Here is a 25945-nt window from a genome sequence, read left to right on the forward strand (position 1 = left end):
CTTTTGACTCGGTATACACTATAGAAATACCACTAGATACATACATACATGAGTAGTGTTTTGGGGTGCTAAGGAGTTTTATAGGTGAACGGATGGATAATACAAAATTAAATGATATTAAATCAATTTAAACAAATTAAATATAAATAAGTACAATTTATGTTTAGTTGAAATGTATCTTAATATAGATATATATATATATATATATATATATATATATATATATATATATATATATATATATATATATATATATATATATATATATATATATACAGTTAAATACATCTATACCCATATAAGGACACATGCATATATACGTGCATATGCGTGTGTGTGTAAAGAGAAACATGTATATATTTTTATACTGCTAATTACGTAACATATTACATCACTTATGCTATGTCCTATGACATCACTGATAATATCACTGCAACATCTGAAATTACATCATTGATGAAATGATAACACTGTGCATGGCGGGGGTACAAGTTATAGTTACTTTAGAGCTTGAATTTCAGTTACAACTGTTTGTTTTTTTACATTTCCTTTTATTGTGCATTTGAGACCCTCATGAATCCAACAGTCGATCAAACCACCGGGGTTACAACTTGGCTCATATCCCCATCTTCTCCTCCCTCGCCCACAGTAGGGGCTGTATGTTATCTTTCCACTGCCCTCCATCCTCCCCATGTCCAGAGTGCCATATGATGTCACACCATCCCACCGAAAATCAGGTCGTCCCCAGCGGCAATCAAGAAATATTGTACTGTTCTCCAGAGACACAAAAATACATAAAGAAGCATTCATCAAACAAACATTAAATACTTTATTTAATTCACAAATAACAATAGGAAAAGAACACAATTTAAATTTAAATAGGACGGTTGGTGTTGTTCTAAATTCAGTTGAGGCTACCTATTGTCTATACTATATAGGTTTGATGCACTTGAACCACTTCACGATTCAATCCGAGGATACAGACTTCATTTTTAACCTCTCATTTCAAATTCCTTCACATTTACAGCACATTTTAAATGTTTCAATTTACGTTTTGCTTCTTTTTTTACATACACATTAGTAATCTGTTAATATTATTTAATTTTCTAAGCAGTCGCGGACCCCCTTAGTAGGTGTTGCAGACACGTAGGTGTCCCCAAACCACAGGTTAAGAACCACTGGTGTAGAGGAATCTTTTTCAGTCAACCTCTGCTGGAACTGCATCCCTTCTTAACTGTTGAGGAAGCTGCCATCAACCAAATTGGTGTCCACAGCCCGTATTGCTTGTGGCATTTGTGGGAAGGTGATGAGAAGCCCAAAGTCTTGGCAAGGGCACAGCTCTGCTTGAAGTACTCTATAGCTATATCCACACCTTCCCCTCAAACACATGCCTATTAACTGTGCTTCAACATCATTTGAAAACCAAGCTGCACCAGTCTTTGAATGCCTCCTCAAGACTACAGACAAGCCAAAGGACTGAGCTACAAGAGCCGCAATATCCAGCCCAGTCTGCATCGTCTAAAACTAACCTTTATGAAGCTCAAGAAAAAAGACACAGCTGGTGTGGACTTTCCCCACTAGGCATGCATACCTCATACTAGCAAAAAGGTGGCAATTGAATATCTAAATGCTAAACTGTCTAGGTACTTTCGGGAAGTAGATGTTTGCATCAATCTTTTGGACTCCCTGCCAGTAGAATAAGAGAGAATAGTGCGTAATTTCAGCTTATTCACAGATGCATGCATATTTAAACTCTTGGATGGCTAGAAAGCCAAACAGTATTGAAAGAGCTGACTGACACCTTTTAGAAGCCAACCTGACAACAAGTGGCGGAAATTCTGGCTAGGTCCAAGGCGCCTTCACCTTGCCCTAGAGCCTTTGAAAAGGGAATGATCTCTGCTGATTGTATCACATTAAAATCATGGACGAATGAGTGTCTGAGTTCCGAGTCACAAGGCCAGTGCTAAAGTTGAAAACTAAAAAGTATTAAAAGCTTAAAATGATTTTAGATAGTGTGACAATCTTTAGTAATTCTCTGTGAAAGAAGAGATTCAAGAATTGTCAGCGATCTCATAGATGTTGGAAGTCATTCCAGTTGGATCTCCTTTTGTGGGGTCAGCTCTCTGGAATTCAATTCCAACAGTTTTACATTGTCTCAGTGAGAATTGATCAGCGCAGGAAAAGTGTGTTCATATTGGGAGATGAGGTAGGAGACCAAGTATGAACGCTTCCACTGACTGTTGAAAGAAATACTCCGCTTGTCCTTTGTTAGGGAGATCAACCACCAGCCCAGGAGGAAAGGGTGATTAGGGAAGTTCCTTAGCTACTGTTTATTTTACCATGTATCCGGAAAAGGGAAGAATAAAAATGTTAAGCTTTTTTGGAATAGTCGCACCTATTTATTTATTTTTTGTTTGCGGAGTTTTATATAGCGCAAACTTGACCCGGTATCGGGTATCAGAGCGCTTTACATAGCACCAGTTACGTTACATGAGGACTCATTCATTTTTGTTAGGCACGGGTAGATTAAGTGATTTGCCCAGAATCACAGGATGTTCAGCGTAATTGCCGAAACTCTAACCCGGTTCCCCAGATTCGAGGACAACCACGACAACCGCCCAGGCTGTTAGGCCAAATCTCTCATATCCACTATTGCTTTGTGCACTACTGTATGTGAAATTACAGAATCCTTAGAATCCTACACCCATGTGACCACCTTTAATGGCAAAGGTTGAGAGACTATTTTATGAGGTTTGGCTTGACAGCACAGCTGTCCCCAAGTCCTATTGTTACTAATTGATTACCATATGCATAAAGTGGGCTTTGACTCCGCCACAAAGGAGTCTTCTCTCTTCATGCTATTGGATGTTTGGTGCATCATTCAGCCTTCTATTGAAAACTTGTGTTGCAATGTAGTGGGGACTATTTTGCATCTAAATGTACACTGAATCATGATAGGTTAAGTTATTTTTCTAATAAATGCACTGAATGCAGATAGAAATAGTTTATTATTTGTGTTTTTCCATTGCAGCAGGCTTTAAAAAAAAATCTTTAACTCAGTGTTAGACATGGTGGTCTCTGGTGGGCAGGTTTGCACCCTGACCAAGTAGAGACCCTTCTTTCTAGTCAGGGTAAGGGGATTTGCATTTCTAAAATAACCCCTGCTGACCTCTTTGGTAGTTTGGCACAAGCAGTCTGGCTTATCTCAGAGGCAATGTGTAAACCATTCGCACATCACACACAGTAATACAGTGAGAAAACTACAAAAGGATCGCACACCAGCTTTAGAAAAATAGCCAATATTTATCTGTGTAAAACAAGAACAAAATGATAAAAATCCAACATACAGTAATAAAGATATGAATTTTGCAAGAATCCGCTTAAAATACAGTTCCTTGAAGTCGATAGCTTCGTCCAGGGCTATCACTGTGTTGTGAACAAAAAAAATCCAACAGCTCAGGCCGACGGTGAGTTCGTGGGCCAGCTATGGTGTCTGGGAGACCCACAAACAGTATTTTGCAAATGCAGGGCACTATGGACCGTGTGCTGAGTGTAAAGAGGCGGCATTGGCAGACGTCTGTTCCGGAGGTTGCTACAGGAGTCGGTGGGTCGATAAAGTCACAGGCGTTGCAGATCGAACTCTGTGAGGTTTAAGTCAGGGGCGCTGGCGTCAGCAGGCATCAGGGCTTAGGTGCAAAGTGGAGCGGTACAGTGTGCGCTGCCCTCAGGTTGTGCTGCAGGCAGCGGCACGGTGATGGCATCCAGTGGCGTGGTTGAAACTAGGGCTGCAGTGCGAAGTGGGGCGGTGCTCGTTGCGGTGCTGACAGATCGCGGTGCAAGCAGCTGCGTCATTGCTGAAATCCTGTCATCGATAGACTGTAGTCAATGGCACTGGTGTCAGTGGGCCAAGGCTGCGGTGTTTGAAGGTGCAGTGTGTCGTTTAACTTACGAGGGGTGCCCCAGGTCATGGTGCAGAGAGTGGCATCTAGGTCACCTTGGTACGTCGTCGTCAGGGAGACCAGGGTGGCGATGTGAGTGAAGCTGTGCAGCGTGCAGTGCCCACAGGTTGCGGTGCAAGCAGCAGCTCTTAGATGGCGTGTGTGAGACCAGGGTTGCGGTGTGAAGTACGGTGGTGCTCTTCGCGTGCCTTCAGATCACAGAGCTGGCAGCAGTGTCAGGGTTGTTTTTCTTCTGTTGCAGCACAAAACACAGTTCCCAGTGCTGTTTGCAGATGAAGATGAAGTCTTTTATGTTTGTGAGACTTCTATCTGGAGGCAAGCTCTACTTCAGGCCCTTGGAGAAACTCATGAAATAAGTTGCTGAAAGTTCAGTGCAGTCCTTTCACTGCCCATGACAGAAAAAGCAATTGCAGGCCAACCCAGCAAAGCTTCCAAAAACAAGAGAGTCAGGACGGTACATGGGCCGTCTGTGTCCCAATATAGTAATCAAATAACCAATGGAGACGGGCCACTAGAGAGTGACTAGTTAACAAAGTAGTGTCTGACACCACAGGAGTTGTTTAAAAGAAACCTCACACACTAACCTAGTTGGTGTCATTTTTCATCATTGGGTTAACTCACTATATGATACTTTATTCCCAGTGGCCCATGGTATGTTTAAAAATGATGAAGCATGACACCAATAGGTTGGTGTGTGAGGTTTCTTTTAAACAATTCCTGTGGTGTCAGACACTACTAGGTTTAACTAGTCTCTCTCTAGTGGACCGTCTCTGTTGGTTATTTGATCAACCCAACAAAGCAGCACACAGCAAAGGGGCAGTACTCCTCCTGGCATCTCTTCCAGCTCTTCTTCTTGGCAGGTCCCTTAGTCCAAAAGATTTCTAACGTTCTGGGGTCAGGGCCTCAATATGTATTGTACTTTTCTCTTTGAAGCTTTAGGCAGAAAGCCCCTCTTGCTCAGTAGAAGAAACCAGTTCTGCCTTTCCTGGTCCAGCTTCACTACAGGAGGTGGAGACAGCATTGTGTGGTGCAGGCACAACCTATTTAGGTGTGAGTTATAACTCATCCCACCACTCTATCCCAGGATGGCCCATCAGCATGTGCGAGTGTCTCTAGTGAATGCACAAACAACCCCTGTCAGTCTATAACCAGACGGGGAATCCAGAAGCAGGCCGAGGCACACAGGAAGGTTAAGCAAGAAAATGGCCACTTCTAAAAGTGGTATTTTGAAACCCACAATTTAAAAAACACCTTCACTAAAAGTTGGGTTATTAAATTCTGAGCTCAGGGAGCCTAAACTCCATTTCTCCATCTTTTCCCAATTGAAAGTTAACACTTGTAAAATGTTACACAGCAGCTCCAATGATCACTAATGGGAATGACAGTCTTTCAATAGTAAAAAACTAAGTGCCTAGTATTTCACTATCAGGACATGTAAAAAAAACAGCACGTCATACTTTTCACATCCACTGCACCCTGCCTATGGGCCTATCTTGGGCCTGTCTTAGGGGTGAGGTATATGTAATAAAAGGGAAGATTAGGGCCTGGCAAGTGGGTGCACTTGCCTGGTCGACATGGCAGTTGAAACTGCACGCAGACACTGCAGTGGCAGGTCTGAGACACCTTTGAAAAGCTACTTGTGTGGGTGGCACAACCAGTGCTGCAGGCCCACCAGTACAATTTGATTTACAGGCCCTGGGCACACACAGTGCACTGTGCTAGGGACGTACTAGTAATTCAAATATGCCAAACCAATCACAAAATTATTTACAGTAGGAGCACTTGGACTTTAGCACTGAATAGCAGTGAAAAATTGCACACACACACTAACCAAGCAAAAACGAAGTCTAGTATATCACCAAAAACACAAGGTCAAAAAGCAAAACGACTGGGGAAACATGCCCAAAGATGCCAGGTGTAAAACTCATGATTTAAAATTCAAACCAGACCTATCGGTTTTGTCAATGTTTGATTCCCATGTATTTCCAGCAGTAACATAATTACATCCTGTCTAAATGAAATGCATTCAGTGACATATGGAGCGGAGACACAGCTCAGAAAATGTCAATATTCTATAAAAGCCACAGAATGAACATAGAAATCCATTTACTTATCTTTTGGCTACTGCTGTGTTTTTCACACAAAGCTGAAATTGAAAGACAGACAAAAGTCAAGAGTAATAGAGGGTTGAGTGCCGTTCCATTTCATTTTGTCAATAGATTGACGTCATAGAAATATTATTATGTAGGACATGAATGGGGATTGGCCAGGTGCGGCTCCTTGCTCCAATTTTTAGTTTCATTCTATTTTAACTCAAAATCTTGTTCAAATGTATTTTCTGCTGATCAGAACACGTTTTACTTCCTTTATATGAGAGGAGGCTAATCTATTCCGCAACAACTACATCAGGCGACTGTGATGCTGGTTGTGGGTGAGATGCAATAAAATATCAACAATGATTGTCTTTTAATTCATGCATGCATGTACATCCCTCGAGCTTAAGGCAAACAACCTGCACCAACCACTGGGTGGTTCAATGGAGCAGAGCATCTGCCAGATACCATGAAATGTTGTAATAAAAATCCTTCATAGGGCAATACAAAAGAATGAGAACTGGCCTGCCAGCAGTACTGAACAACACAGCAAAAATACAAGGGAGAGAAAATGATCATGAAGAAAACACCTGTTCTTGGTAAGTCTACACTGGCTACCTGTACAACTGGTCGCTGATTTCAAGTGCATTAATAAGGGTATTACAGGGTTTAACCAAAATGGCAGATGTGTGAGATGTGTCCTTCACGTCTCTCTGCCTCACCGTGGCTTATGAGCAGCTCTGCACCCTGGTGGGAGTGCTTAAAACCACCCCCAACACACCTGACCCGGACTAGCGAAACACATAAGGCCAATAAGTTCAATAATCGGTCAGAACTGAGCACTCACACGCCAAAGGCAGGAATCCCTCCTCGAATATCTAAGCGTCCCTATTATTTTCAGCTCCCTGGGTGCTGTCTTTTTGACCCTACAACGTAGGCATAGCAATCATTACTCAGAATTTCATTTGATAAGAGAAAGTAGCTGGACTGCTAGCTGAAAATGTTGCTCCAAAAATAAAGTTCCTTGGACACAAAAAATGTTTGCAACAGAAATCAGGAGTTGTTTGCAAAGACACCAGACCAGAACAACAGCGTTTTATAAACTGGTGACTGACTGGAAGGTTCAACCTTTCCTTCCCATCATGCATGCCACCCGGCATCAACAGTATTGCACAAAATATCTTAGGCAATATTTTATTCCTAAGATGTACTATCCATCTTAGTAAAACTTGAGCATCAATTGCGTTGAGCAAGAAAACAGTAATTTCCCAAATTAAATAGATTTATTATTCAAATCAATATCTATATAATATTACATATAAAGTATAAAAATAGCTTAGATAGCATCTAAAAAACATCAGCATTACAGGTCATTATTTTTACAGTCATACACACTCTCTCATACCCTGTCGTCCTTCAACAGAATACAACCAATCACAAACATACAGATGATTATGGACATGATAGAGCCATTTAAACAGTTACAGTGGATGAATAACAGGCGGCAGATGGTCCCTCCAGGAAATCTCTCTTCATATAAACTGTTTACAATTCTTAGCAGGATTATTTGCAATGTGTTCCCCTCAAAGATCCCACTGGTGTATCTTTTTAAAATGGACAACATTTCTGCAGTTCAAAATATCAACCATCTGGGAGGGGCAAAATTGTGTTTGTTGACAGAACTATCCATAGAGATTTTGCAATATGCCTCGTACACAATATTTCAGTTCTAACAATGCATTTTATCAAGAAAATGAAGAAAGTTGTGGACTGAAACTTGAGACATCTCAGAGTTTCCAAGGGATGGAAACTCTTAATTATTTGCCCGAATAAAGCAGATGAGGGGTCCTTGTCAAACAAACCTCTTTGCCTCTCATCGGACATTTCAACTTCCTATGTTCTTCAGCAGGAGGGCAGATCTGTTAGCTCAACTAAGGGATGCCTTTCTTCAGGAATGGAATGGCTTGAATTATGCCTTCTCTCCTTTTTCTATAACCCTGAGAGTAGTCCTACAAATCAGAAGAGAAAAATCAGAGGTGATATCAATAGTCCCTCTCTGTAGAACACACAGTTGGTTCTGGAATTGCCTTTCCAATCTTCTAGCATTGTCCCAATATTTCCCTCTCTTCTTCTAGATCCTTTGAATCAATCTCATCCACTGATTAATCAACAGCTACTACGTCTAGTGGCCTGGAGTCTTTCTGGAGATGCTTGCAGGTGCCAGGACGTCTGGAAAAAGCTCATAATGTTACTGATCAACAAAGCCTGGTCTGATTCAACTCACAAAATCTAACAATCAGCTTGGAACAGATGGCCTGAATGGTTCTTGAAACAAGATGTAGATCCCATGACAGTGGATTTCACCTTTGTAGTCAAATTCTTAGCATGTCTTGCATCTTAGTTTTATGCAGAGTAGAAAGCAGCCATTCTGTGACTGGTGTGTCTTTATTCTGTAACATTGGATTGTCTCTTTTTGTGCCAGACCAGTAAGAAGTTATTGCCCCTTTGTGACCATCCCTTTTCACTCTAATTTTGCCAGTCTATATGCACTCTGCTAGTTCTAGGATGCCGATAATGTTGTTTAAGAACCTCTGCATGCCCACCTCCGAAAGTGTACCACATCCACTGGGTAAAACTCTCAGACTTTCAGATTGATTAGGCCTGGTCTATTTAACTCAAACCCCCTTTCAATACAGAACGTGCACATGGCAATGTTTCGCTTAGTTCTGGCCTTCTCTACTGCACTTTTTAATACTGATCCTCTTCCAGGGACCTTGGGATAATTTCAGACCAGATAACACTTGCTGTATCCCATTGCCTTGCCACATCTGTAAACCCATGCTTCAAGTCAATAATTGAATGTCCTCTGCCCAGGGCAGTTAAGTTGCTACCCTTAAGTGAATGAAAATTATGATGGAACTGGCATGCTTCCTTGATTGCTCAGCCACTGAGTGGACTAGCTGCCCACACTTCGTTCCAGGCATGCTAAGCTGATGTAGTTTGGACAGGCTATTTGTGTCCAATGAACCAGACTGTCTTTTTCTTGCAGTCCTTGTCGTCTGCCAAAATAAAATATGTCACCATCTAAGTGTTGTTTCTTCCCCTTACAGCATGCTGCTTCTCATAAGGTGTGTCTGCCTTTGATCCCCCAAATGCCCACTTTCATGATTTCTTGGTTAGATATGCCATGCTGTGCCAGTGTAGTCACAGAACTATCGCAAATTAGTGGGTTCCTAACTGGGTGGTTGGTAGCCCTGCACTACACAAAACCTTGTGCATGACAACTGTGAACTAAACATTGCTGAGAAATGTGCCATCCTGGCCCTGGGAGGCCCTTTGGAGATCTCATAGCCATGTATGCCTTTGACAGGTGTCGTGGTGTAGGTAGTTTTTGGCAACCACTGAACATGACAACCCTTATTCCTCGCGGATTGTGGGAAACAGTACAGTACTTTTCGTTCAGTCACTCGTGCTAACTTATTCTCAGAAAATACACAGGATGGCGATCAGGAAGTTTCAATAGGTATTTATTATTCCAGCGTCATTCTTGTGTAAAACATATTGGCTGCGACAATCAGGAGACAGAAGCATAGAAAAGAAATTGCAAGTACTAATGTAGTAAAAAGTAGATACATTTCTATCCTAGTGCTAAGAGGATGAACATATTCAGTTAAGACAAGACAGTAGCACTTGCATACTCCTATAAAGTGCCCTACTTAATTTGCCACAATGTACCTAGCCTAGATATGTAGGTGTGGCATGTATATTTGTATAGATATATATTTATATAGCCAATAACCCAAGAACCAACCCCCTAACCTGATGGTAGAGAATGAAGGACCCAATCTGTGCTCCGAGAATGACACCTCGCGAGGGATGTCAGACCGCTGCATGTTGAAGATTCAGCATGCAGGACCCTGCGTTAGCGAGGGAGGAATTCTCTTCTAATTTGCAGGGAGGAATAAGGGTCTTATATATTTGAGTGGTCACTCCAGCATTTCTTCTGGAATCGATGTTTGAAAACAATCATAAATGTTTTTCTAAAACCATGTGATCATGCAACAGGGGACTTGTTAGCCAAGGATACAAAAAAAAGTGGTGACCCTTATACAGAATAATTATGCAGTGCCTGAGGACATGTTTATGTACGTCAGGTACAGGGATTATGATAAAATACTAAGAGCGTGGTGGCGAAGAGACAGGAGCAAGCTGCTAGGTAAAAGGTCACCGGTTCAGAACAATTACTGACGAGTGGATGGGACAATGTATGTAAAAAGGGGGCAAACATGACAGGACTAGCTTAAAGGACATGACACAGGCCTACTGTCTGTTGCTGATAACTTGTTCTCCACAGCGCGGGGACACGCCGGGTAGGCGTCACCAGGCGCTTTAGAAATTACTTTATTATTATTATTATTACTGGCTAGGTTTCTAATGAGGTTAGACTGTGTAGGCAGACAAGCATGCCTACCTCTTCATGGTCAGTTTTTAATTTCCTGATCCATATCACAACATAGTTGTTGCCCATTCATACATCTGAGGCTCTGCGGCATGAACCCACTCTGTCATCTGCTGAGGCTACTAACCTGGTCACCCCAAGAGCTCTAAACAAATTGTGGTAAAGGCTGCTTTGAACAGGGATCTCTCAGAAGTTGTTTGACATTCTAACTTTGTGACTTTCATCATTACTGCTAGTCGATGGAGGTCTATGGGCCACCTGCTGTCTTTTTTTTTATGCTGCTAGGAAACATCACCCTTTCATTACTGCCCTCAGGTAGTGATTTTTGGTCAGTTTGATTTTGCTAAGGGTGCAAGAGCAGGCAAGTGCATCAATGCCCAAAACATGCTTTTACCACCATTGTGTGACAAGGCAAGTAAATAGCCCACCACCACCTGACATTGTGTGTCATGCCTGAGTTCTATAAGACTCATAACATGCACGAAGACTGCCAGGTCCTTACAAAATTTTTGTGCCATCTTTGGTGCCAGTGCAGTCTGCCAACCTTGCTCTATCAAGTCCCACAGTTCTGTGGGCAATCGCCTCATCTGCTGATTCCTGCACTTTAATCAGATTTCTCATCAATTGTAGCACCCAAAGGCAGTTTGCGACCTTGCTTTTACCACTGCACCACTGTCCGACCATGAAATAATTTTCACTTTAAGTTTCAAACACCAGATATAAAGTGCAGCAATGATGGTGAATAGTTCAAGCATAGTGATAATTATTTTAGTCCCCTTGACCTAGGACTATCCCCCTCTGCCCTACTACTCTATCAATCCACCATCCCTCCACAAACACCCCTCTCCCCGGGTGGTCACCCACCGGTTCACGGATACCGCTGCTGCCCTGTCGACAACTCCATCTCCCCCTTCACCTACACCAGTCTGATATCACCACTGACAATTTCACTCCACCTTCTACACCAGTCTGACATCACTTCCCACTTCCTCAAGAGTCCCCCCGTGTCCACTCCCCCATCACTAGTCCCCACCCATCCACCACTTTTCACCCAACCACTGCCATGGCTCCTTTGGTGAACCTCACTGACGCCAGCCCCCCTATTCATTCTGAGCCTCCCCCAAACTGGAACTTCTCAGTAACCAAGCCTATGTCTCAATGCTCGACACTGCCAAACTTCATCTGATCCGAGCAGACATTCTCAAACTATTAAGTATCAACTTCAACCTTAAACTCAAGTGGTCTCCCCACTCAACTCACCACCTTTCTAACAACAACCCCACTATCTCCATCAAATACTCGAACAGCATCCCTGCCTAAACTAGGAATGCTCAGCCTTTCTGGAGGACTTCACCCATCCATAATCATTCCACCCGACCAGAAAGTCTAGTCTGACAGCTATCAAACAGCGATCTACTCACCCTTCTAGACTCCTATAACCCTTACGCTGCAGATATCTCCTGTCCCGCCACCAAGATCGGGACTATCATCTCTCACCCCTCCAGGTCATCCCGCCCTAAGACTAGGTCTATAAACAAGTCAAACCTCATTTCAGTTCCCATCTTAAACACGTCCTCCAACACAACTACCTCTAACATACCACTGAAATGTGCCCTGTTAACCAGTGCTCAGCTGTGAAACACAAAGCTGATATAGCTGTACTTCTCTTTGACCAGTACCTTGACATCCACATGCTGATGGGATCCTGGTTAAACGATTCCTCAGTTTACTCCTTGGACATTTCCACCCCTCTCCCCCAATCACATTAGACCGCCCAGGATGCTTGAGGGGTCGCCTAGCCTGTATATAAAGAGCTTCACTCTCTGTGAAACAATCTCACACCTATTCTCTGGCTTCTTGCGAGTACCTTAAGTTTGACATCTACACCTCCAGTAACTCAAAGTGCTCCCTCCACCCATTTTATCTCCCACTTGGGAGTAACTGATCTTTCACTGAACAGATCATGGAGGTTATCGTCTCCAACATCAATTACCATACCAACCAGATCTTCCTTGGTAACTTCAACATCCACTGGAACAATACCAATGACCCGCTCGTGTACTGTTTCACAACCTTCCTTCAGGACCTCAACCTCTTCCATGCCTGCAAAGGGCCGACCCATAAGACAGGAGCCAGGTTTGACCTAGTCATTGCTAATGAGAACACCATACAGGTTGACTCTATTCTCCCTTGCGATTGGACTGACCACCACTGTGTCACCTTCTCCCTAAATATAAAAGCAATGACCTCCAAGGATCCACAACACCTGCAAAATGTAATCCTTTTTTATATCTACAGCTAGCTGCAAAACCTTGCTCCTGCTAGCCACTATGACCGATGCCCAAGACCTCACTGATCACTTTTTCAAATCAATGTCAAATATCATGGAAGCCATAGCACCTAAGAAACTAAAATGAATCCCGTCCTAACGATCCAACCCCTGGTTCAACAGTAATCTTAATGAAGAACGGCGACTCCTTAGACTTGCTGAAAGAGCATGGAGACACACCTCCTCCATGACCAATCTCAAACTCCAGTGTCAAAGATGCAGCGCCTACAACAGCACATTAGGAACTCCAAAACAGCGTTATTTCAAAGCCACCTAGACACTGCTGCTAATAGATCTAAGAAACAATTCGAAATTATCAGAAACCAATCTATCTGCAGAAGCGACCATACTTCAACAAACAACAAAGCAACCCTAACTGTGGAACTATTGCCTCCTTTTTCACTGCAAAAACGTCATTACTAACGACACCCAGACTGCTCACAATCTTCTTCCGCCCCAGCCCCTCCTACTCTCCTTTAAAATGGTCCATGAAGAACATCCGTAAAATCGCCCTATCTCTCCCAAAAATGACGTCACTTGGTCCTGCATCTTAACCCTCAGTGAGGTTGGCAGTCTAAATCTTTTGACCTCCTTAGACCTATTCTAACTACTTCATTGATCTCCCTCCCTTTCACACTCCTATATAAGTCCATTCACTTCCTACTCCCACATGGACTAAGACAATCAATACCTCTCTCACTCAAGGCTCCCTACTCGACTGCCAAAAGACTGGTCAGGTTACCCCTATCCTAAAAAAATGTTTTTTTAAACTCCGACCAGCCGGACCTCAACAACTAACGCCCCAGCTCCACCATTCCCAGTCTGGCCAAATTCCTAAAGAAATGTGTGCACTTACAGCTCCACAATCACATTGAACAATTCCAACTCCTAGACCATTGCCAATCCGTTCGGGTCACAGCACTGGAACTGCCGTGGTCCACATTGTTGACGATGGCCTACGCTCACTAGACCAGAATGAGCCTTGCCTCTTGAACCTGCTGGATCTGTCAGCAGCCTTTGACACGATCAACCATACTACTCTGCTCTACCTCCTAGAACACAGAAAAGGCCTCTCCGGCCTGGTACTAAAATGGTTCTCCTTCTATCTACACAACAGGTTGTGGAGCTTCATAATTAATCACATTCTATCCAAGCTGGCTCCTCTATTGCTGGGCATCCCACACGGCTCTATCCTCTACCCAACATTGTTCAACCTCTAAATGGAGCCACTAACCGATATCCTTGAATGCTCCCACATTTTCCACCAAAGGTATGATGACGACACCCAGCTCTACATGAGAATAACATCCCTCGAGGAGATCCGCACCCTCCATAATACCCTAACAATAACCCAACAATGGCTGACTCACAATCACTTAAAACTCAACGCTGCTTAATACTGAATTCCTTACTGATTGCCCCAGCCCAATCCCACCTCTAATGTCAAAGAATGACTCCCCCCTTCTCTCCGTCCTGAATTGCACCCCACACCTCATTGACTCCGCCAAATCCCGAGGTATTAATTTAGACTAAGACCTCTCCAGGCAAAAACCTATCAGCACCATCACTAGAGGAGCTAACTATCACCTACATAAACTTAGGAAACAAACCTTTCTTCTCCGAGACTGACCTCACAACTGCAACACATGCACTTGTGCTTTCGGAACTAGACTATGGTAGCACATCCCTAGTGGGCCTCCCAGAAAACCTCACTCCTCTTAAGGCTACACTTAACCCCTTGTTGCGGGGGTAATTCCCCCGCTGTGCTGGGGGGGGTTGGGGAGGGGGGGTCATGCACAGCGCCCCGGTGCATGAGCCACGGTGCTCGTGTGCTCATGACGAGCTGAGCTCGTCACGGCCTCGCCCGTTCCTTAGAACGCTCAGCACAGCAGGGGGAATTATCCCCGCGTGTGAGCGTTCTAACGGCCATGACGAGCTCAGCTCGTCAGCATACGGGCACCGTGGCTGATGACGAGCTCGTTATCAGCTCGTCATCAGCATGGGAGGGGTTAATCCAGCAGCTAGGCTCATCACGAGTTCTAAAAAGAGTGATCACATCACCCCTGACCATCGAGCTCTGAATTGGCTACCTTTCGAAGCCATGATGCATTTCAAAATTGCTTGCATGACTCAAAGCGCTGCACCACAACACCCCTTCCTATCTATTACAGAAATTGACCCTTTTGGGCGGAAATGATCCTCCAGAAGTGCGAGAAACTGACTCCTTAAGCCACAAAAAGTCAAGAAAAAGAAAACCTACATCCGATCCTCCTCTGGAATGGCTCCAAATATCTGGAACTCACTTCCTGCTGAGATCAGATGCACCCCATCCACATCCTTCTTCAGGAAAGAAGTAAAAAAAATGTTTCCAACAGGTTACTCTCTCACTGAGGACTTGGCCTTGCCCTAGTTCCCTGTTTAGACCCTGCCCTCTCTGTCCTTTGCATCCTCATACACCGTAACCAGCCTGAGACATGGACCTATGTTACACTACACCCTCATGTAAACCACAGTGCTTTAAAAAATATATATTATTGCGTGTGTTTCTTGAAGCATAAAACATAACATAAGATAAAGGGCGGCCACACTGCTTAAAAAATAAGCGATTGCAGGAAACGCATGTCATGTGTGCAATAGGAGAAAGTAATTTAACAAAATAGTGCTCAGCAATAAAACATACTGAGTAACAACACACATAAGAGGGCCAGTCCTTATGGGATGTTACAAAAGGAGAAAAGGAGGTACTAAGGAGGGACTACTAAGTCTATTCACCAATCAAAAGCAACCGTTTACAAAGGACACTAACAGGAGCCAATTGAAAAGATAGGCAGAAAACGGGCAGAGCTTCAAGTCCATACCTAAATACGGCTCGAAGAGACAGTGCAAGCACTGCCTAGGCGAGACCTAAAAATAAATGAGCACCTTCACACCTTCCTTTTCTTTCATCTCTGGGGCCCACATCTCCCTTAGGACCAGGAAGCACCATGCACATTGCAAGAAGGCTCTTGGCACAGACCAGAGTCCTGAGAAGCCAGGCAGTGTGTCGTCTTCGCCCCATGTGTACACGTTTAGGGGTGGAGCGCCCTGCACAGGAGCAATTCGCTCATATCGATGCGTGCGAAGGAAGGAATTTTGCAGGCCCCCGCGCTGACACAGTTTCAGCTGAGCGGGAATGCAGCTTGGTTGCGATAGAGTGGGCTCCCTGCACGGCCCCAGAGATCAGCACATGATGGGTGCCCCATGCAAGGGACAAATGCTACTGGCTTAAAAAAAGAGAAAAATGTGGCACAATGCCAAATTGATAGAAGAAAATAATGAAATGAAAAAGAAAGTAGCTGCAGGTGAAGGAGCACACCAGATTGCCTAGTGGACCTAATTTGCATAATTATTGCACAGTTCCTGAAAGAGCAAAGGCACAGAGACTTTTTGGAAATGCTATTGGGGCACCCTGTAGTAGCAGTGAGCACCCTTTGAGCCTTTTCTTGAAGCTACAGCCTCGCCCTGTGTCTCCCAGCTGTTGTACTAATGACCCGAGGAGACTTCTGCCATGTTTCACACTCCTGGAGCTAACGGTTTTGCCTAAAAGCCCTGGAGTGTGGGGACTCCTGTTGTTGGGCCCTGGGGTTGTATTGCTGCATGGAGAAGGAAGATCCATACACACAACTTACTGACAATGAAAATGCTTTATTGAGAATGACAAAGATGACAATGAATCATTGCTTGTCCTGTTGTAGGTTATTGACATACTTCTTTGACAATCCCAAACTTAACATGTAAATAAGGTTATCTTAAGAGGGTACCATCCTAATTGATTTTAATGATGTTGCCCTTCACTATCTGAAAGAGACTATTAGTTATTAATTCCTTACTTTAGAATTAGCCCCAGGCGTCAGACTGGATCTGGAGAAATGTATTCGTAGCAATACCCTTGCGCATCAGTAGTTGGCGTTGGTCGACTCCGCGTATGTCATCTGCGCCGTCATCGCCGGGATGACATCGCGGCGTCTACTTAGACGCCGCCCCTGCACACTGATGTCACTTCTTCCTTTTCCACGCCAGCCAGCGCAGGTCCGGAGAGAGCATGCCCTTAGTCACTTTTTGACTAACTCTTTTTTCGACTTTTTGGCGACATCTATTTTGAGTCGGTTGACTCCTGGTGCACAAAGGATGTCCAACCGGCGACTCGGCTTCAAACCCTGTGACTCCTGTCACAAGTTGATGTCAGTAACCGATCCACACCTCGTGTGCCTTTGGTGCCTAGAGCGCAACCACGACCTGAAGTCGTGCTCCTACTACCGGGCCCTGAACCTTAATGGTCCCGAAAGCTTGTGGAGGCCCGGCAAACCTCTCTGCACTGCTCGAGGTCCAGGGGAAGGTTGCGGGACCGCAACCTTCCCCTGGACCGGTCGCAGAGCCCTCGCCACTTGTCATCGAAGTCTACGCACTCCTAGGGTAAGTTGATGCACAAGAATAAGGCGAAGAAGTACGGTTGCTCTTCGCCTTCTCCCCATCCGTCGACTGGCCTGGCACGGGACCCAGAGCGTCAGCTCTGTCCGGCTCATATTTCGGAGCCTGCTTCTGGTACAGCTCTGCGCTTCCCTCCCTTTCCTGGAGCCGGAGCGTCCTCTGCCCAGCTTCTTCAGTTTTACGAAGTACTGCACATCATTTTTGGGCAGCCCGACTCCGCATTCACGCCTTTGGGCCCCACTGACTCGATTGGGGGCCCTAGGCCTTCAATGCCGGCGGCCCCGGCACCGCAGTGCCCCCATGGATCCAAGTCTGGATCCGGATGGGTGCTAGTCGACCTCACGGTACCTTCCCCGGTGCGATTCTAGTGACGACACCCCTGGTGCCTGTTGTGCCCTCAACCGGCATCGACCCCAGGCTCACCCCCGATTTGGACACGGCGCCTGACCGACGTCCGTGCCGGTACCGGAGGGTAATTTTGTCCCACAGTTCATTCCTGGCATTCCCTGCTGCCCTGAGTGGCAGCCAGAGGAGGATGGGGAGGACTGGGAGGTGTCTGGTGACCCTCTACCAGACCAACTTGAGGAACTGGACTGGCGAGAGGAGTTGGGTGATTCCAGTGGTCTGGATACCTCGCCAGACCTTGGTATGCTGTCTCCCCCTACCGTGGCCACAGAGGAGGGAGCCTCCTACTCTGTGCTGTTGCATAGAGCAGCTGAGGCCTTTGGCCTTGAGCTTCCTACAGTGGCAGTCAGGACGAACTTCAGGGCCCCTGCTGCCTCACTGACACTGGGCACTTGGTCCAAGCCCAGCACAGGGGCTCCAGCGGATAGGATGATTGCCCGATGCCACCGCCCGGCCCCTGGCTACCCACTTTTCCTCTCCCAACACCTTACCCCTGAGAGCTTGGTGTCCAAGTCTCAATCTCCAAAGGGGTGTTTCCTACTGCTCCCCCAAATAGGGTATCCAATAAGCTGGACCATCTTGGGAAGAAGTGTTTTTTTTCCACCAGCTTATAGCTGCGGTCGGTGAACACCGCATGTCTCTTGGGCTGCTACACACACTCTGTGTGCGACTTGTTTGGACAAGAGCTACCACAGTGCCCGGAGGAGGCCCGGGCCATACTCACCAGTGCTGTCGAAGAGGGTAAAGACGCAGCAAAGTTTTCCATCCAATGTGGGCTGGATACAACCCACTTAGCTGGGTAGGACGATTTTAACGTCAGTAGCCCTGCGATGCTATGCCTGGCTGAGGTCCACTGGCCTCTCTGGGGATGTCCAATCGATCCTTTTGGTCATGCCTTTTGATGGCCGTCACCTGTTTGACGAAAGGCGGACAACGCACTCGAGTGTTTCAAGGACTCTATGGCTAAGGCCAAATCCTTGGGCCTCGCTGCCACCTCTCGCCCCATGCAGTCTGCCTTTTGCCCCTATTGTGGCTACGGAAAGCGTGCCCCACCATGTTCCTCCCAAGGCCATAGGCCTGTGCAAGCTGCCCAAAGTCTGCACGCCAAGGACGTGGGACTCAGCATCGTGGGTCTGGGGGCCAGCGGGTGGGCCAGTCCACCAATGCCCCACTTGCAACAGCCTCCAAACCTTCCAGGGCCACCAAATGCCAGTGGGCGGCAGGATCTGCCATCACCTCCCCCACTGGTGTTACATCATGTCGGACAGGTGGGTTTTGCAAATTGTGCGAAGGGGCTATTTCCTCCCCTTCGAGACTTCCCCTCCTTCCATGCCACCTACATTCCAAGCATGTTGGATGGTTACCTTAACCCTTCTCCGCCAGGAAGTTACAGCTCTCTTGGCCAAGGGAGCTATCAAACGAGTCGCTGTGCCAGAAGTAGGACGTGGTTGCTACTCCCACTACTTCCTGGTAACCAAGAAGGATAAAGGCCTGCGTCCTTTCTTAGACCTCAGGGACATCAACCGCTTCCTCCAAAAGGAGAAGTTCAAAATGTTAAACTTGGCTCTGGTATTGTCTGCCCTAGACTCTGGAGTCTGGATGGTAGCGTTGGACTTGCAGTATGCTTATTTTCACGTCCCGGTCTTGCCTTCCCACTGGCGTAACCTACGGTTCAAGGTAGGCCACAAGCATTTTCCGTTTACCGTGCTCCCCTTTGGCCTTACCAGAGCTCCTCGGGTGTTTACGAAAGTGATGGCGGTGGTCGCAGCTCATCTGCGCAGATCAAGGTTTCCAGTCTTCCCCTATCTCGACAACTGGCTGTTGAAGGCGGGCTCGTCCCAGGCTGTCATCTCCCACCTCCAGACTTCCTGCATTGGCTGGGGTTCACTATCAATGTGCTGAAGTCGCACCTGATTCCTTCTCAAAAGCTCCTTTTTATCTGAGCAGTTCTGGATACAGCGCAGTTTCAGGTTTCTCCTCCCGAGCAGAAAGTCTGAGATATTCGGGCTATGATTCCGATCTTTCAGCCTCTATCCCGGATTTCTGTGAGAATGACCCTGAGGCTGCTGGGCTTAATGGCCTCCTGCATCCTGCTGGTGGATCATGTCAGGTAGCATCTGTGGGCTCTGCAGTGGAACCTGAAGTCCCAGTGGTAGCAGCATCAGGGGAATCGTTCCGATGTCGTCCAGATCTCGCAGGGGGCTAAAAGTCAGTTGCAGTGGTGGCTAACGCACCAGGATAGGGTCAACGGCAGATCCCTCTCCCTTCCCCAACCAGAGTTCACAGTAGTCTGCTGGTATGGGGCGGCCACATGGGAGAGGCGGAGACTTCTGGTCTCCAGCGGAGTCCGGGCTCCACATCAACATTCAGGAGCTCTTGGTGATTCGTCTTGCACTGAAGGCATTCCTTCCTTCTGTCAAGGGAAGAGTAGTGCAGGTGTTCACGGATAACACCACCGCCATGTGGGTACTGTAACAAACGGGGCGGGTGGGGTTCTGGATCCTGTCAAGAGGCACTTCGCCTTTGAACATGGCTGGAACTTCAGGGCATACATCTGGTGGTTCAACACCTGGTCTGTTCCCTGAACGCCAGGGTGGACGAACTCCTCCGCAGGTGCATGATGGGTCAGGAATGGCGTCTTCACTTGGAGGTGGTGCAAGGTCTCTTTCAGCAGTGGGGAGAGACTTGGTTAGATATATTCACCACCAAAAAGAATGTGCAATATCAGCAGTTCTGTGTGTTGGAGTTGCCAAGGCGGCACTCGTTCAGCGACGCTTTTCGCCACAAGTGGAGTTACAGCCTCCTGTATGCCTTTCCACCTGTACCACTTCTACCCAGTGTGCTGAGGAAGATCAAGCGCGGCCTGACCCAAGTCATTCTTGTGGCTCTGGACGGGGCACGAAGAGTGTGGTACCCTGAGCTCTTGAGCATTGCCGTCGATCCTCCGATTAGACTGCCTCTTCAGGAGGATCTTCTGTTGCAGTAGCAGGGGACGGTCCTCCACCCGAACCTGTCCAGCCTCCTCCTCCTTGCATAGATGTTGAGCGGCGACAGTTGACAGCTTTCGATCTTCCTCCCAAAGTCTGTAATGTAATCTTTGCAGGCAGACGTTCCTCCACTAAAACTGTATATGCCTGTAGATGGAACAAATTTGTGGCATGGTGAACAGCAAAGGCTGTTGATCCCGTTTCTCCCTCTCTTTCAGAGGTTCTCCTCTTCGTTCTTTCTTTGGCCCAGCAAGGCTCTGCTGTGGGCACTCTTAATGGCTACATGTCGGCCTTTCTTTGCCTCCCTGATTAACCTTCTCTTTTCAAGTCCCCAATAGTTAAGATTTCTGAAGGGCATTACTCCTCTCTTTCCTCCTTCTCCTTTCGTAATGCCCCAGTGGGACTTGAATCCCTTCGAGCCACTACATAATTGTCCGCTTCGTCTCCTTACTTTGGAGACTGCTTTCTTGCTTGCCATCACCTCAGGCCTTATCGTCCAAGCCTCCCTTTCTTGCTGTCCGTCCATACAAAGTAGTCCTCTGTACTAGGCCCTCTTTTCTGCCCAAAGTGGTTACCTCTTTCCACATAGGTCAGACCATAACCTTGCCTCCCTTCTTCCCGCCTCTGCACCCTTCCAAAGAGGAGGCGAGACTCCACCTTCTGCACCCTAAACGTGTGCTGTCTTTCTATCTCGACCGCACTAAAGACTTCCGGGTGGACGATCAACTCTTCTTGGGTTATGTGAGCGCCAAGAAAGTTCGGGCAGTGCACAAATGTACCATCTCTCGATGGGTTGTCTTATGCATTAAGAACTGCTATTCTTTGGCTAAAAAGGAACCTCCAGTGGGACTGCGCGCCCACTCTACCCGGGCGACGGCAGCCACTACTGCTTTGAGACATGGAGTTCCCTTACTTGACATCTGCCAGGCAGCCACGTGCACATTTACAAAGCATTACTGCTTAGATATCCAAGTACGGAGAGACCGCTTCTTTGGCCGTTCTGTTCTCCAGGACTTCATGGTGTGAACTTAGTTCGCAAACCCACCTCTGGAGTTGATATTGCTGTGGTATCTATTCCAAGGTAAGGAATCTATAACTAATAGTCTCTTTCAGATGAACGTTATTTACCTTTGGTAACGATGTATCAGTAAGAGACATATATTAGTTATTGATTCCTTACCACCCCACCCATCCCCCCTGTTCTGCGAACTGGCTTCTAGGGATAGGGAGTCCCTTACAGGGCCCTAGTTTTGTGCACCAGTTTTCAGTGTCTTGCACGGCTCTGCGCTTCTGGCGTGGAAAGTCGTGTCAGAACTGTCGTCAGCTCGCAGGGGTGGTGTCTAAGTGGACACCGCAACGTCATTCCGGCGACCGTGACGCCAACGACAGACACAGTATACCGACACCACCTACCGACGCGTGAGGCTACTGCTACGAAAACATTTCTCTGGATTCAGTCTGATGCCTGGGGCAATTCTAAGGTAAGGAATCTATATCGAATATATGTCGCTTACAAATACATAATTATCGAAGGTAAGTAAATTGTTCATTATGACATATTTCTGCTTTTATTAATGTGGTGACACCCTGACAAAGTCAGTAAGCCTTCCTTTTGATACCTACCACAATTATATTGTGTTTAGTATATGTGGGGCGATTGAGGTTATAGGGTTCGATTAATGTTTGCTTAATAGAGTATGTTTCCTTTTTTAAAAGTAAAAGCAAGGACTGTACAATGACATATTGGGTGTAGGTTACTGTGTGTCTGTGTACTGGGATACTAGCCCGCTCCATCTCCCCCGAGTAAGCCTTGGACTGACTTGCTAACCTGAAAGAGTCTAGTGCAAGTGTTACAGCATGGTACTTGGTACCCATTTTACAGAATGTTGTGGACTTATTATATGTGAATGACCCACATTCCTTACAACTAATACCCCACTTTCTTAGAACCTGTTTCTATTTTTCCCTACTTATTTTCCTCAGTTTTTCGTTAGGAAAAGCATGAACTATTTACACAAATAGTCTCTTGCTGAATTTAGATTTGTCTACTTCTCTGAAATATATAGGTTTCTGGGTCCTCACCATTTTCCACCACAAAGTGGAAGTAGTCGTTTTTAATACTGCTTAGAAAATGGCAAAAACTAGTTAAACACATTTTTTCAATTCTGTGTGTTTGTGAAAGCTGGGAAGAGAGTGATCTTAGCACTTGAGACCTTTTGTTGAAATCATTCTTAGAAAACCCACCACATACATTCTTGCCTAGCACATTCCCCACCCATCCAAAACAAAAAAAACAGTGCTGCATGATGCCTTATTTCTCTGTTGCCTCCCAGGGAATTAGCGAATCCTGGATACATTTATGATTCGCAACATGCGGGGGAAAAAAGGGATGCACATTTGGCTTGAATATCTTTTCTGGGAAAAACGCTATCAAGGATTAAACACAACCTGCACTCGATGGGGTTGGGTTTGGGGGTGGATGTCAGAGGTTAAGCTCCTTAATAACGAAAATAGATTTGAATGACATTATTTGCTTTTGCAAAAAAAAAAACGCTTTTATGATGATGATGGTTGGTCAGATGAGAATGCCGCCATATTGCACTTTCAATTCTCCTCCATTTGCACAGAAGCACAAAACTATCTGACTGCACAGAAGCCCAATACTATTTTCACGCTCATGACCCATTACCTCCCTGCTTTTAGAAGCCATACAGTATGTTTTTTTCATTATTATTACATTTTTAAACAACAATTTCATAAGTTATTCCATACAATGCAATAAATCCACCAGACAAAATCACAAACTGTCCTAAAATCACAAACTGTCCTGCAAAACTATATTATTTTACCTAGTGAAACATCTTTGTTAATATTAGCTATTTATATAGCATATGTTAATACTGGATTTTTTTTTTTTACACATATAATTGGTAAGTAATTTATTTATTGTTTTTTGGTTAATAAAAACCACTACAAAAAGAAGAATATATTAAAACTCAAGTCTCGCGAGAGAAATTAAGAGACCTTTAAAAACAAGAGATTTGAATAAAAGGCAAAGATAAAAGACAGTAAAAAGTGTGGGTGGGATATATTGTTCATGGCAGCATGATCCTGGCCCAAGATTTCCTCTTAGCCAAGTGCCTGGGTTGTTTGTTTCCGTTCTGCTAGTTTCAGAAATTTCACCAGCTTCCCATTTAGTGGCGGGAGACCAGGGTCGAAGCAGGCGAGGACGGCTTGTCTGCGTGAGCGGACTCCTAGTTCGTTAAAGGCTGTTTTCCACGTTCAGCCTCGAGCATGTGCATAATAGATGTTCTAAGTCTTCGATCCCCGTTCCGCAAAGCCGGCATTGAGTCCCATAGTTCTGTCTCAGCCACGGTGGTAGGTGAGGAATGGCGGGTAGGATCCCTAGCCTGTGTTTTAAAAGGGCTTCCTTAGTTTTCCAGCCATACTCCAGACCAAAATATGCTTGGAGCCCCGGTGTTTTATAAGTACACAGGGTCATCCAGGCATGGCGTCTGTGAGAAAACGTGGCTTTGTCCTCCACATGCGAGTGTCTCTTTAAGCTCTTGTTCACTGTGTGCTCGAATTGCGCATGTGATAGAGGAGACTCCCATAGCTCTTTCAGTCCTGTAACAGTCAGGGACTCCTCTAAGTATTTTTTTGCCGGCATTCTGGATGAGCTTTTTATGTCTTGCCAGAGCTGTCAATTCAGGGTATTTTCTGGAGAGTTCTTTAGTTTGTGCCAGCACTTGATGTATGACCCTCTTTGTGCAAGTTTCGTTTGTTTAAAAAGCTTTATTTTAGTACATTGACCATAAAAGCGTCACAAAAATGAATAAAACATATATCATTAGCACAGGAATCAACAAACATTGGTACAGTTTTACATCCAGTCGCCATAGAATAAGCAATAAGAATAAAATGCAGGTGCATATGGTCAGTGCTTTTACACATGGAAAAAGATAAAAACCATACTAAAAGCCACTAAGGGTAATAAAATAATTTATAAAACCGGAGCAGAGACTCTTTTTAAAATAGACACAGTTAAAAGTTATATACCATAGATCAGAAAAGTGTTAACAGGCCTGAGCAGACCGTATACTACATTCGGCCACTAAGGGGAAGGCTCCAGAAACTTCCTCCTCATACACCACATTGAGAATAAAAAACGGGAAACAGAGTAAACTATTGGGAGGTGCAGCTCAGTTTTCAAAATTCTATAGGCCTCTCTAAAGTGTCTTGTGCCCAAGTTCTTACAAATTTGTACAAGCCAGCGTTTTCTTGGCGACCTATAGGAATCACATTGGAAAAAAACGTGCACCTCAGTTTCATCCACTAAACCACAGGCAGGGCATTCAATCGTAACCTGTCCCCCCCATTTTTTAACATACGATCGTAGGGGAGGCACCCATGCCTGAACTGAAGAAACAATTTTCTTGCCAGCACTGGTTGGATGCTATCCAAGATGGACTCTGCCTGATAAATATTTTTCATTGCAAGGAATTCACTCGTCAGCCGTCCCGATGAAGAGCTACGCATCATCTTGGTCAGCCGGTATTCCCTATAGGCAGTCACCAGTGTGTTCCTACTTAATGATTGGGACCCGGTTTGGGGCTCATCCCACAGGTCCACGCGTCCCAGTTCCACACATAGCGCCTTAAGGTGTCTCAACCAGGGTATCTTGCCCACCCCCTTCAGCCCCAATATCTCAGTTAACTCCTCGCTATACGGGGCTAGCTCGGGAGTGCTCCACAAGCGTCTCCAGAAGGTTAATGGTCTAAGTGCGGCATCCTCGGCAATGGATCTGATCCCTAGGTCCATTCTCAACGGGATCAGTGGTGTACTTTTAGGGAGGCTAAGAAGCTGCCTAATGAACACATTCTCAGTGCGTTCAAGGGATGAGAGTGCACAGTGGCCCCAAATTTCTGCACCATATAACACAGTACTTCTTGCCTCTGCCCTGTAGGCTTCCATGGGTGCATGGACCTGCTTGTGAGATGCCCCCTTGAAGAATTTGTGGATGCCTCCCGACACCTGGGTGAGCTTCAAGTTGCACTTATTAATCTGTGCTCCCCAGTCCATACTCTCCGTCAAGGTGATGCCAAGGTAATCAAACACCACCACTCTTTCGAGCGGTTGGCCCCCCAGTGTCGGGTTGCTGCGTGTGCTTTTGCCACCATTAAAGACCATGTATTTGGTCTTCTGAAGATTTATCTCCAGGCCCGATGTTGGCAGAAGACAACAAA

The 25945-nt window shown here is 45.6% G+C and overlaps 1 protein-coding gene across 2 annotated transcripts in view; it reads left to right on the forward strand.

Annotated features, from left to right (window-relative positions):
- Positions 1 to 25945, forward strand: part of FANCM (FA complementation group M) — an 837191-nt gene that overhangs the window by 490922 nt on the left and 320324 nt on the right. Inside the window, exon 12 of one of the 2 annotated variants that reach the window (XM_078659683.1) lies at positions 8188 to 8393. The exons of the other annotated variant lie outside the window; for it this stretch is intronic. Within the exon in view, the coding sequence (XP_078515809.1) occupies positions 8188 to 8345 (158 nt within the window). The 3' untranslated portion in view covers positions 8346 to 8393. Of the gene's footprint in view, positions 1 to 8187; positions 8394 to 25945 lie in introns of those variants that run through there. 2 annotated transcript variants of the gene reach the window in all.

Source organism: Lissotriton helveticus, chromosome 9 (genome assembly GCF_964261635.1).
Source record: "Lissotriton helveticus chromosome 9, aLisHel1.1, whole genome shotgun sequence".
Lineage (NCBI taxonomy): Eukaryota > Metazoa > Chordata > Amphibia > Caudata > Salamandridae > Lissotriton > Lissotriton helveticus.